At 47.3% G+C, this 13,096-nt stretch overlaps 1 protein-coding gene across 1 annotated transcript in view; it reads right to left on the bottom strand.

Moving 5' to 3' along the window:
* Nucleotides 1–12,789, bottom strand: part of slc23a2 (solute carrier family 23 member 2) — a 99,058-nt gene extending 86,269 nt beyond the window's left edge. The window contains exons 1-2 of the mRNA XM_041210379.1: nt 12,531–12,789; nt 10,743–11,029 (exon numbers count right to left, since the gene is read on the bottom strand). Of these exons, the coding sequence (XP_041066313.1) occupies nt 10,743–10,850 (108 nt within the window). The 5' untranslated portion in view covers nt 10,851–11,029; nt 12,531–12,789. The remainder of the gene's footprint in view (nt 1–10,742; nt 11,030–12,530) is intronic.
* Between the last annotated feature and the right edge of the window lie 307 nt (nt 12,790–13,096).

Here is a 13,096-nt window from a genome sequence, read left to right as displayed (position 1 = left end):
AAAGAGGTGTTGAAGGTGGTGATATTATCTAAGGAATGTGCTGATTAAGGGTAGAAAGCAGGAACAAGCAAGGTACAGATAGCCCTAGTAGGGGTGGGGTGGGGTGAAGGGAAGGGATCGAAATAGTCTAAAAGGTAAAGATAAAACAATGGATGGAAACACATTTAAAAATAATGGAAACAGGTGGGAAAAGAAAAATCTATATAAATTATTGGAAAAAAAAGGGGGGGGATCGGAAAGGGGGTGGGGATGGAGGAGAGAGTTCATGATCCAAAGTTGTTGAACTCAATATTCAGTCCGGAAGGCTGTAAAGTGCCTAATTGGAAGATGAGGTGCTGTTCCTCCAGTTTGCGTTGAGCTTCACTGGAACATTGCAGCAGGACAAGGACGGACATGTGGGCATGAGAGCAGGGTGGAGTGTTGAAATGTCAAGTGACAGGGAGGTCTGGGTCATGCTTGCGGACAGACCGAAGGTGTTCTGCAAAGTGGTCACCCAGTTTGCGTTTGGTCTCTCCAATGTAGAGGAAACCACATTGGGAGCAGCAAATGCAGTAGAATAAATTGAGGGAAGTGCAAGTGAAATGCTGCTTCACTTGAAAGGAATGTTTGGGCCCTTGGACGGTGAGGAGAGGGTAAGTAAAGGGGCAGGTGTTGCACCTTCTGCGGTTGCATGGGAAGGTGCCATGGGAGGGGGTTGAGATGTAGGGGGTGATGGAGGAGTGGACCAGGGTGTCCTGGAGGGAACAACCCCTACGGAATGCCGCCGGGGTGGGGGGGGTGGGGGGGGTGGGTGCTGAAGGGAAGACGTGTTTGGTGGTGACATCATGCTCGAGTTGGCGGAAATGGCGGAGGATGATCCTTTGAATGCTGAGGCTGGTGGGGTGATAAGTGAGGACAAGGGGGACCCTATCATGGTTCTGGGAGGGAGAGGAAGGTGTGAGGGCGGATGCGCGGGAGATGGGCTGGACACGGTTGAGGGCCCTGTCAACCACTGTGGGTGAAAAACCTCAGTTAAGGAAGAAGGAAGACATGTCAGAGGAACTGTTTTTGAAAGTGGCATCATCAGAACAGATGCGATGGAGGCGAAGGAACTGACAGAATGGGATGGAGTCCTTACAGGAAGCGGAGTGTGAGGAGCTGTAGTTGAGGTAGCTGTGGGAGCCGGTAGGCTTGTAATGGATATTGGTGGACAGTCTATCACCAGAAATTGAGACAGAGAGGTCAAGGAAGGGAAGGGAAGTGTCAGAGATGGACCACGTAAAAATGATGGAGGGGTGGAAATTGGAAGCAAAATTAATACATTTTTGCAGGCCCAGACAAGAGCAGAAGCAGCACTGAAGCAATCATCGATGTACTGGAGAAAGAGTTGTGGGAGGGGGCCGGAGTAGGACTGGAACAAGTAATGTTCCACATACCCCATAAAGAGACAGGCATAGCTTGGGCCCATGCAAGTACCCATAGCCACACCTTTTATTTGGAGGAAGTGAGAGGAGTTTAAGGAGAAATTGTAGTGGTGGATGGGGATTGTTCGGGCCTCTGTTCGAGGAAGAAGCGGAGAGACATCAGACCATCCCGGTGGGGGATGGAGGTGTAGAGGGATTGGACGTCCAAGGTGAAGAGGAGACAGGTGGGGCCAGGAAACTGGAAGTTGTTGATATGATGTAGGGTGTCAGAGGAATCATGGATGTAGGTGGGAAGGGACTGGACAAGGAGACAGAGAATGGAGTCAAGTTAGCAAGAAATGAGTTCCATGGGGCAGGAACAGGCTGACAAGATTGGTCTGCCGGGACAGTCCTATTTGTGGATTTTGGGTAGGAGGTAGAAGCGGGCCGTCCGAGGTTGGGCGACTATCAGGTTGGAAGATGTGGAAGGAAGATCTCCAGCGGAGATGAGGTCAGTAATAGTCCTGGAAACAATGGCTTGATATTCAGTGGTGGGGTCATGGTCAGGGAGAGGTAGGAGGAAGTGCCTGTGAGTTGACGTTCAGCCTCCCCTAGGTAGAGGTCAGTGCGCCAGACAACAACAGCACCACCCTTGTCAGCGGGTTTTATGACAATGTTAGGGTTGGACCTGAGAGAACGGAGTGCAGTAAGTTCAGAGAGAGACAGATTAGAATGGGTGAGAGGAGCAGAGAAATTGAGACGACTAATGTCACACCGACAGTTCTCAATGAAAAGATCAAGAGAAGGCAAGAATCCAGAGGGAGGGGTCCAGTTGGAGGGAGAATACTGGAGGTGGGTAAAAGGATCTGTTGAATGGGGGGAGGACACCTGCCCAAAGAAGTGAGCCCGGAGACGAAGGTGGCAGAAGAAGAGTTCAGCGTTGTGCCGAGCCTGAAATTCATTGAGATGAGGGCACAAGGGTATGAAACTAAGTCATTTGCTGAGCACTGAACGTTCAGCATCAGAGAGGGGAAGGTCAGGGGGTATGGTGAATACATGGCCAGGGCTGGGATTGGAAGACGGGATGGGGACAGAGGGACAGGAGGAGTGAAGGGTCCTGGATGGATGTTGGTGTCGATGAGTTGTTGGAGCTCATCAGGGATTCTGCAAACAGGTCGTGGGCTCATTTATTAATTCTAAGCACATGTGAACGGACATACATAGAAAGCTCAAGGTCATCAGAGCTGCATGGCTGTGTGTGCTGTGTCCTGCTCCAGGCCACATGACACACTTCCCTTCCAGTAATGGCATGTCGTCAGTCAGAAGAAATGATTTTGAAATCCAAACTCAGCAGCTACTTTGGAACATGGAAAGATTCCCCTTCAAGGAGGTGAATGTGATCCTTCTCACACTGATTGAAGTAAGGACATATCTGGGAAGAATCAACCTCCCCTTGAAATCAGGACCGAGCATCTTAAACAATCATGTGGAGCACCCAGAAAACTCTACGATCATTCAGATGATGGCAACAATTGTAGATTAAAGAGGCTGGCTCTCTTTTCCTTAGGAGAAAAGGTGACTGAGGAGATCTGATAGAGGTATTCATAGAAGGGTATGGACAGAGGTAAATAGTAAGAAACTGCTCCCACTCAAGAAAACATCAAAAACTAGAGGGCACAGATTCAAAATAATTGCCAAAAAGGGGTAAAAGTGATGTGAGGAAAATTTTTTTCACCCAGAGTGTGGTTGGAGTCTGGAATGAGCTTCCTGAGAGGGTGGTGGAGGCAGGTTCGATTGAGGTATTCCAAACGGAATTGGATTGTGCCATGAAGCTATTAATGTATCTCATGTTATTGGAATGTTTTTAAAATAAAGGTTTAGTCTGTGGGTATGGTCTTAAATGGATTGAAACCAGCCAGTCTGGATGCTTTGATGTATTGTAGTTCTGAGATGTAAACATGGAGGTAGGGGACATTTGCATTTTGTTGAATAGAGCATTCAAAGGCTGGGGGTGAAATCTTGAACGTAGCTAGGAGACACCAAGCAATATGTTTATATTACTAATAAAATAGTACTATGAAAGGGGTTTTACTGTTAAAAGATCTGGAGTTCAAATACACTGATGATACAATGAGAATTTACATTCTAAGAGATGTGCTGGGTATAACAGACAGCAGTTTTGTTGTGCAGGTCAGAGGCATGTAACATCAAAGCAGCTGGAAGCCTATAACTGTCTGCACAGGGACCAAAGTGAAAGGAACCTCATTTTGAATTTGTAAGGTGAAAATGCTTTGCCTGGTGTCTGGTTGAAGTCCATGGGTTGCTGTTGTCTTCATGGAGATTAGTTTGGGAATTTGGTAAAAGCTATGATAGTAGTAATTTGTAGCCAGGTATATATGTTTAACTTGTATAAATTAATAAATGCTTCATGTAGTTTGATATAAAAACCTCTCGAGAACTGGTGGTCTTATTCATGAATTTAGAGCTGCAACTCAAAACACACCAATTGAAAATATAGGTTATGAGAGTTATTTAACCTTTTCCATTGGGATTTTAAATAACTCAGCCTTTACCTACTGTGGTGTCATAACAGATTGCTATCTAAAAAGAAAGAATTTGGAAGGTTATGGGGATAAGGCAAGGGGAGTGGGACTAGCTGGAATACTCTTTCAGAGAGCCAGTGCAGACTCGATGGGCCAAATGGCCTCCTTCCACACTGTAAAGATACTGTGATATTTGCAAAGCGTGAAAGCCGAGGTCAGTTGGGACTACGAAACAGTGCTGTTTGTAAATCCACTGACTGTCCCTGCTGTTGTTAGTTCAATACATTTTCCTGCTCAGGATTCCATCACTCCTGCATTCCCATCTCTCCACTCTGTAACAACTCATCTCTCAAAGACCAAACAGCAAACTCAAATATCCATGGCAGCTATTAAGATTCATACTGTGTGAAATAGGTCGATAGTTTATGGTGTTGTCTCAAGTAGAGTACATTCCAAACACCGCATGTACGCAAGTGTTTGAGCTGTGTGACACTTGTTCGAATTTGCCCAAGTTCTACGATTAGTCACATCTTGATGTGATCATCAGAATTTGAATTTGTTTTAACTTCAAATATTGGCCAGAACAACGCAAGCACCCAAGCAGTATCACTGAACTATTTAAAGATGGTCCAGGTCATCCTTTGTAATATCACTGCTTCAGACTTTAACCATCAAGACGTCCATTATGTCAAGCCTGGAGGCTTGGCGAGAAGGAACTCTGTTCAATTCAGGTTATCAGGTGATAAAACCCACAATGAAAGGGGAAAATATCAGGGAACAGCCCCCTCTGAAAGTCAAAATGCAGTGGACAGTTGGAAGTCCAACATTGATAGAGGCCAAGTTTGAACACATTGGATCTTCAAGGAACCAGGCTGTACTAGCCTCCTGTATCACTGTAAAAATTACTACACTACCGGTGTCTGAGTAATAAAATTGCATTTGGACAACACATGCAAGCCTGAATCAGGTGGAATAATTTAACTGCATTTGAAAGATTCCCAACACACCAGATTAAAGGTTAGGTATGCAAATCTGGCAGCAATTTCAGGAGATTGATCATTAGACTACTGTCCCAATACCATATTTTTTATTCTTTCATGGGATGTGAGCATTGCTGGCCAGGTCAAAATTTGTTGCCCATCCCGAATTACCCTCGAACTGAGTGGCTTGTTCGGCCAGTTGAGAGTCAACCACGTTGCTGTGGGTCTGGAGTCACATGTAGGCCAGACCAGGGAAGGGTGGCAGATTTCCTTCCCTAAAGGGTATTAGTGAACCAGATGGGTTTTTATAACAATCAATGATAGTTTCATGGTCACTCGCTTTTTATGAATTGAATTTAAATTCCACCAGCTGCTGGGATTTGAACCCATGTCCCCAGAGCGTTAACCTGGACCTCTGGATTATTAGTCCAGTGACTTTACCACCACACCACTGTCGTGCCGTGAACAAAGGTTACAGACATAACACATGAAAACAAAAATGGAATTTTTACTTTTGCACCTTCATGTCAATCTGCCCATTAAAATGTCGTGCTAACACTGACCTCATGAGCAACCGCACCCAAGCCCAGATCTTGTCATGTGAACCTTAACTGCCACTCACTAGGGAAGGCTCTTTCTCGTCTTCCAGCTGCCCATCTGTGAAGATTTGAAGGGTCTCTAACCTGTGCTTTACAACAACTTACATTTGAGCTGCATCTTTCCCATTGAACATGCTAAGACACTTCTAGGAGAGATTGTGGAACAACGTTTGACACCCAAGGAGATATTAGGACCGGTGACCCAAAGCTTGGTCCAAGTGGGAGGACTTCAGGAGCATCCTGAATGAGGAGAGGGAGGTGGGAAAGTTTTGTCAAAGAATTCCAAAGCTAAGGGCCAAGGCATACCTTCCAATGGCAGAGCGATAGAAAGTGAAGCATGCGCAAGGCCCCAGAATTGGAGGAACAGTTGTTTGAAGGAACAAATCTGAAGCAGGACAGGAAACAGATGAAGCCTCACACAGTGAGAATTCCCAACTGGAAAAAGTGGACAGGAAAGCAAAATCATCAATACGTTCAATATTATCCATTCTGGGATACTTCTGCAAAGAGAGACTTCCACTTTTCAGTGTGGAAAAGCAGTGTTGGAGATGCAAGCTGAAAAAATTACCCAAGAGAGTTCAGAATATTCCAAATCATCCTGGGAACACAAATCCAATCTAATCAATGTTAACTTGAGTGCTCTCAGTGGCAAGTCCTTCTTTTGGAAAATACTGATGATCACATGTTGAAGCAGTCAGGGTTAAAATCCTGGAATCATTTAAGAAGCAATTAGGTTCTGAAAGGGAAGGATTGTAGTGTGTCTCTGGACTGATAAATCAGGAACTAAATGGTTCAAATAGGAGGAGTGGGTTACTAAGCACCACCATTCAATCAGATCATGATCAACCCTTTCCCTCAATACCACTTGCCCAATCTAAGCTCATATCCCTCGATTTTCGCAATGTCGAAAAACCTAGCAATCTTGGTGTTCGATAAACTCAGAGAGAATTCCAAACATTTACAGCTCTCTGAATGGAGAAATTTCTCAAAATCTGAACCCCAAATGGCTAACCGCTTAACCTCAAGCTATACCACCACAATCGAGATTCGCCAGCCAGGGGAAAACACCCTCTCAGCATCTCTCCTGTCAACTTCCTTGGAATCTTCCACGTTTCAAAGAGATCACCTCTTATTTTTTGAAATTCCAGACAATATAGACCCAATTTACTCAACCTCCCCTCATACAACAACCCTCTCATGCCTGGAACATCTGAATTCACTACGAAACTGACTCCATTTTTATCAACACCCATTCCTCAGCATTCTGCAACCAAATCCCTCCAGTCACTTGGGCACAAGGAGATAGCATCATCACTCTGCCTTTCTTGCCAACCAAGTGCAGCAGGAAAAGATTCACCTGTCTGGGCATTAATGCTGCACGTCTTCGACAAGACAGTCAGCTTTTATCAACTCACATTGCTCCCAGCCGCCAGCGACACCTCTACAGCCTGCAGTGCTTCACCACTGGCTATAACCAAAGCTGGAGAGAACCAAATCATGAAACTGCAGACACCAGTGGGTACCTCTGTCAGTATCAGTGGATGCAAGTCAAAATAGGTCACATTGTCGCCATTACATGTATAAAGCACTACACAACTTGCATTTCTGCACCACCCATCACACCCTCAGGACTCCCAAAGCGCTTTCCAGCCAGTGTAGTTTCAAATTGCAGTCACTATAGTAATGGAGGAGAAGTGGCAGCAAGATTCCACAAACAGCCATGTGGTAACGAGGCTGACTATGACTGAAAGGTAAGTATTGGCTTGAAATGAATAAATCAGGTGCAGGAAAGGCAGCTGATGGTCTGCTCTCCAGCTGAGGACGGACAGCCCAAACACTCACACCTCAAAAGTAAGTAAACGGCCAGTGTTCTTAGGGGCCAGAGAATATACACACAGCAACGAGGCAGAGAGTAATGTCTGGACTGGTGTGGATTTCTCAGGACTGGCTCGATTTGATGGCCGTTCCCAAGTGGGACACGTTCAATTTAATGAATAGCACACTGCCTGTCACCAGAGGCATACAAGGGTAAATAATCCTCACTCTGTTGGTCTGACTCCTGGAGAGTGCAGGAGGTATCTGGAGAAACTGCGTTCCTATGTTAAGTGCAATGGTTTCAACAAAAATATCCAAATTCCTTGCCTCAAACTCCAGTGGCAGCAGATCACAAAATATGAGGGATCAGCACATATTACATGGACTGTGTTACTGTGTGGCCTTGGTAATAGCTCTGCTGTTTACTATCTAATATTTCAATAGCACAGGCCAGTGATAAGCCAATTATATGATGACAGTACAAGGTTCTCCGGACATTGAACCTTTCCCAGACTCAGATTTGTGGGCAGCTGTTAGCCACCTCCAGAATGGCAGCTGGACTGTGATTTCTTCTCTTTCCCAAGACATGTGCAGGAAGAAGTGGTCAGTGCACTGGGAATGAATCAGCTCATTGTCAGTGAACCAAGATGAAAGCTCTTGCTCTTTGTGTGTCTTAAAGTAAATACCACAGTATTTGTTAAAAGAAAAGGTAAATGTGAGGCCAGTGACTGGCACAACAACAAAGCATAGGCGGCTTTATTGAATCAGAAACAAATAGTCTTTTAGTCGTACAGGACTGGAGTACTGCTGAGAAAAACACATCTTGTCAAAGTTTTTCAACTCATCAAGAGAATTGCAAGAATACCAATGTCGAGGAACTATAAGTATAAAGTCATTACTTCCCCTGACATTTGTAATCTTGCGATTGTCCTGATGAGTGCAAGACAAAAAGCTTCCACAAAATGTCTTTTTTCAGCAATATTCAGGTCAGAAACAATTCTCTTTTATTAACAAGAGGCAGCTGTGATTTACTGTCATGTCCTACTTCAACGGCCAATCAGCACCAAATAACCCACAGTTCCTGACAGCCTGGTGGGGAAGATTCAGGCAGCAACGAACAAAAAATAAAAAATACAAAGTGCTCAGTCCTCTTATCATGTGGTCCTGAGCCTCACACCAGGATGGACTTAAGTCTCATACGTGCTCTGGGTTTAGTCAGGGTAGCAGTGAGAGGGCGATTCAGAGACAGAATGTGGACCGAACCTCGAAATCGAGGACCTGCATCAGAAGTGATGCCTCCCCTAGTCCCCATGCCCCGCCATTGTCACTGGACCAGTAAATCCAGAAACCCCGGGTAATGCTCTGGGGACTCGGGTTCAAATCCCACCACGGTGGATGGTGAAATTTGAATTCAATAAAAATCTGCAATTAAAAAGTCTAATGATGAGCATGAAACCATTGTCGATTGTTGTAAAAACCCATCTGATTCACTAAGGCTGTCCTTACCCGGTGTGACCAACCTGTGACCCCAGAACCACAGCCATGTGGTTGACTCTTGGCTGCCCTCTGAGCTAGGGCAACTCGGGATGGGTGATAAATACTGGCCTAGCCAGCGACACCCACATCCCGTGAGTAAAAAAAAAGTCACCCAACAGGGGAGCAGCTCAGTTTAAAAGATGGTGACTTGAGCCACAATTTGAATCAGCAGGCTCACGGGGAGACTCAGGGGATTAAAAAGTGGAGCAGCAACAGAAGTCGAGTCAGGAGCAGGACAGGGAAAACACGGCATTTGCTGGCAAGATGGGTGGGTGGGTGGGGGGGGGGGGGGGGGGGGAGAGAGAGGAGAGAACGGGGTTGATAAATAGCCTTGACTGTTGCAAGAAGAAACAAGTCTGCAACAGCTCCATTTGCACAGAACTCAAACATTTCAACAGAAGAAGCAAGGCACATATGGCAGCTAAGATAAAAAGCTGAGCCAGGACACAGGGGGAGAGCTCCCCTGATCCTCCTCCAAATAGTGCCGGGGATCTTTTATGCCCATCCAAACAGGCAGATGGAGCCTTGGTTTAGTACCTCCAGCAGTGCAGGGCTCCCTCAGGAGCCTTCATTTTTGCACTCGAGCCCTGGGGTGAGCCTTGAACCTGCAACCTTGTAATTCAGGGGTGAAAGTGCTACCCACTGAGCCACAGAGAAGGAACCTGCAGCCTTTTGGGGAAGTGGCTGGGGCTTGGGTCTAAATTGGACACCTCTTTCAAAGAGCCAGCACAGGCATAGCAGGCCAAGTGGCCTCATTGTGCGCTGCCAGGTTCCATGAGACCTGACATGAGTTGGCTACATTTTTGATTTAGGGTGTGTGTGTGCTCAAGAGTCACTTCAAATTCCATGTGATATTTAAGATGCCTTGTACGACGCAGTGTTTGAATATGAGCCTTGTGTGTGAGACCCATGTAGAAAGCATCGTGGAAAATGACAAAGCTGAGGTGTTCTGCCAGCAACGCCCAGCTTACAGCATTCAAGCCCAAAACACTGCTGCAATTTGTCTCAAATGAAATGCACAATTGACAAGGACATGTTTGAGATACAGACAAACTGTCTGTATTGTACTAATGGAAGGTCAAGGGGCACAACATACCCAAATTAATGGCATTGTGGCTGAAGGTTGGTCAGAGGGGAGCCAGCTTCTCACAGCAGGGCTGACACAATTTCATCACTGCTCCTAAAGTCAGGAAGACGACATCTCCTAACCCCTGCGCTCACTCCAAGTCAAACTCGCTGTCTCAACCGCGTAGGAAAGGGTAGATGAGGCAACAATGAGTTGCAGGCTCAGCACAAATGAATGGCCCTTGGGAAAGGACTGTCTTGTCTTACGTGAAGAATGGCCCAATAATGGAGCAAGGGAAAGAGTGTGGGATGGAAGAGAGAAGGAGAAGGGATATTCCACATACTACATCCCACTTTTGTTGCCCTTGTGTTGAGGGATTCTCCCCACCCCAATGTAACACTATCCAACACAACATGCCAGCACTTTCACTGAATAAGCAAACAATATGAACGGTCTCTTGGTTGTGTTCAAATCCCTCCACAGCCTCGCTCTGCCCTATCTGTGTAACCTCCTCAGTCCCACGATAAACCAAGATTACTCTGCGCTCCTTCAGTTCTGGCCTCTCACACAACTCTCATTTCCACATCTCCACCATTGGTGGCCATGTCTTCAGCTGCCTGGAACTCCCTCCTCTCCAATCTCTCTCTACCTCTTTTGCCCTCCAAGACTCTACTGGAAAGCAGTTTCCTGACCAAGCTTTTGTTCACCTGCCCCAGGACCCACTAACCTAGTCCTGTGTCTCATTTCATTTGATAATGCTCTAATGATATGCCTTGGGAGACACAAGAGTGATAGTGGCCGCTGGGGTTGCAGTCTCTTACCGGGATTGGGAAGAAGGCAGTCGAGTGCTTCTCATCCTCATACTTGTTCTCAGAAGAGCCACCTGACTCCATTGTGCTCTTGGATGTGGTGTTCTTGCCGATTCCCATGGGTTCAAGTGGAGAGCAGCACAGTCTGATGATCCTGATGGGTTGGGGCACCACAGCCTCTGGACACACTCACACCAGTCACACCCAATCCAAGTCACATGCTGCTCAGAAAAGACATGACCACCAGAATCTGCAGCTTCCCATGGGTGAGGGGGGGAGGGGTGTGTGTCAAAGCTGCTCTGTAAATAAAAACACAAGAAAAATCCAGACCCACAACCAACAGCAAACCAAGGCAAAATGGACACAGTCATATGTTCAAAGAGTGAGCAGCTCTCTCCCAAAACCCAGAATACACATAAGCAAATCAGACGGGAAAATTCTCAATGGTCACGGATGAAGAGTTAACGTCTGACCATTCCTGATGCAGCTACTTGTGAATAATGCCATTTCATAATATAGTCTGATCTTTGCTTCCATTTCAGGTTCATCAGTTGGATATGGAGTAGGGCGATGCTGCTTATGTAAGCATTACACAATCTCATTATACAACACACCCCCGCATTTGCAGATATAGATATATTTATAGATAGATATAAACATATATTTATAGATAAATTCATCATTATAAATATATAACCATTGCCAAGAGAAGTTTGGAGCCTCTGGAAGCTGGAGGAAAATGAACCAGTCTCCTCCACCCACCCAACTCTCCCAGAGCAGAAACACAGGTCTCAAGGATAAACCATATTAACACTGAGGCTCTGCAAAGAGAGAAGATGGAGCCTGCTGGAGAGAGAGAGAGAGGGGACACATGCTGGCTTTGCTCCATGTCATTCTGGTGTACGTTTGAAGTGCATTGCATTCTAATCTCCGGTAGCATGAGCGCCCAGAGTCACGCAGGACTCACCGAGAGCACATTAGCGCCATGATGAAGAATAAAAAGCCTCGCATATCTGTCTTGTCTGTCCGTCCGTCCATCTGTCTGCAACACCGACACTTTCTGCAGGATTCCCATTATTTCCCTGTCGGTTGCACTAACTCTGAGAGCTGGCACAGAACCAGCAAGTTCCCCTGATCGAGGGATGTGAGGAAGGAGTGAAAGGGGAGCTCAGTGCCATTGTCCCCGCTTTCTCCTCTCTCTCTCCCCCACACGATCAGCCCACATCTAAACCCAGTGAGGAACTCAACATTCCCCCCGACCCCCTTCCCAAGCCTCGGGTTTTCAATGCCCCCAATCGCTTGTGGGGTTCGAGAAGCTGCAGCCCCAGTAGGATCTGCCCGGGGGTTTGGTGGGGAGCGGGGGGGGGGGGGGGGGGGTTCAGAAAATTCCATTTTTTCTCCTCTCCACCCCCCCAAAAATTATAAACTCATGCCTTCAGATTCGGGAGGGCCAGCTCCTGAATGCTCACCTCTCCTGTCCGTAATGAGAGCTTACAACTCCCGCAGGTTTGTCTGGAAGATATTCCCTCCTCCGCCACCTCTTTCATTCATTCAAAATGAAGCCCAAGTAGGTGGTGGCGGCCGGCGACCGGCTGCCGCCGCTGGCCCTGGGCTACCTAGCGGCTGCTGGGGCCCTGCTGGAAACTGACACCAGCAGCTGCTGCAACTGACATGGTAGGGGAATGGGGGCCAGCTTCCGCTAAGTCTCCCGCACTGAGGAGGCAGCGAGTGCCGTATGCTCGCTCCAGCCATGTGCAGCCGGCCGGCCGGCCGGCCCCCCAGTGCTGAGGGATCCCTTACCTGGTGCTACCGAGGCCTGTCCGCCGCCGCCGCTGCTGCCGCTGCTGCTGCTGCTCCTTCAGTTTCAGCCCGGAACCGCAGAGCAGAGCTGCCAATCTGCTCACGCTGCACTGAGGACTCCCTCTCCCTCTCGCTCTGTCTGTTATGTCAACACGAGCACGATCTCCACACACCGGAAGGAATAATCGTCACTGTAACAATCCACCCCCCGCCCGCCGTCACCAATAGCACGCAGCTCCTCTGTCTTTCCATGTCTTTCTGTGTGTGTGTGTGTGTGTGTGTTTTTAGGGGAATCAGGCGCCCTCTGTAGTCACTTGGTGCTACAATGTATCCTCTTGCTGCTACAGTGTGAAAACCTGGGTCACCCTCAGCAGCACAGTCACGGGCCACTCGGTCCGACGGCTCTCTACTCGCCCGAATGCTCGGCACAGTCATCCACACAAGGAGCAGGAGGAGGCCATTCAGCCCCTCGAGCCTGCTTCGCCATTTAATAAGATCGTGGCTGATCTGACAGTAACCTGAAATCTGCCTCCCACCTACCCCACACTCTTCCCCCCCCCCCCGAT

The sequence above is a fragment of the Carcharodon carcharias genome, chromosome 17 (genome assembly GCF_017639515.1).
Source record: "Carcharodon carcharias isolate sCarCar2 chromosome 17, sCarCar2.pri, whole genome shotgun sequence".
NCBI lineage: Eukaryota > Metazoa > Chordata > Chondrichthyes > Lamniformes > Lamnidae > Carcharodon > Carcharodon carcharias.
This window is presented reverse-complemented; position numbering and strand designations above follow the sequence as displayed.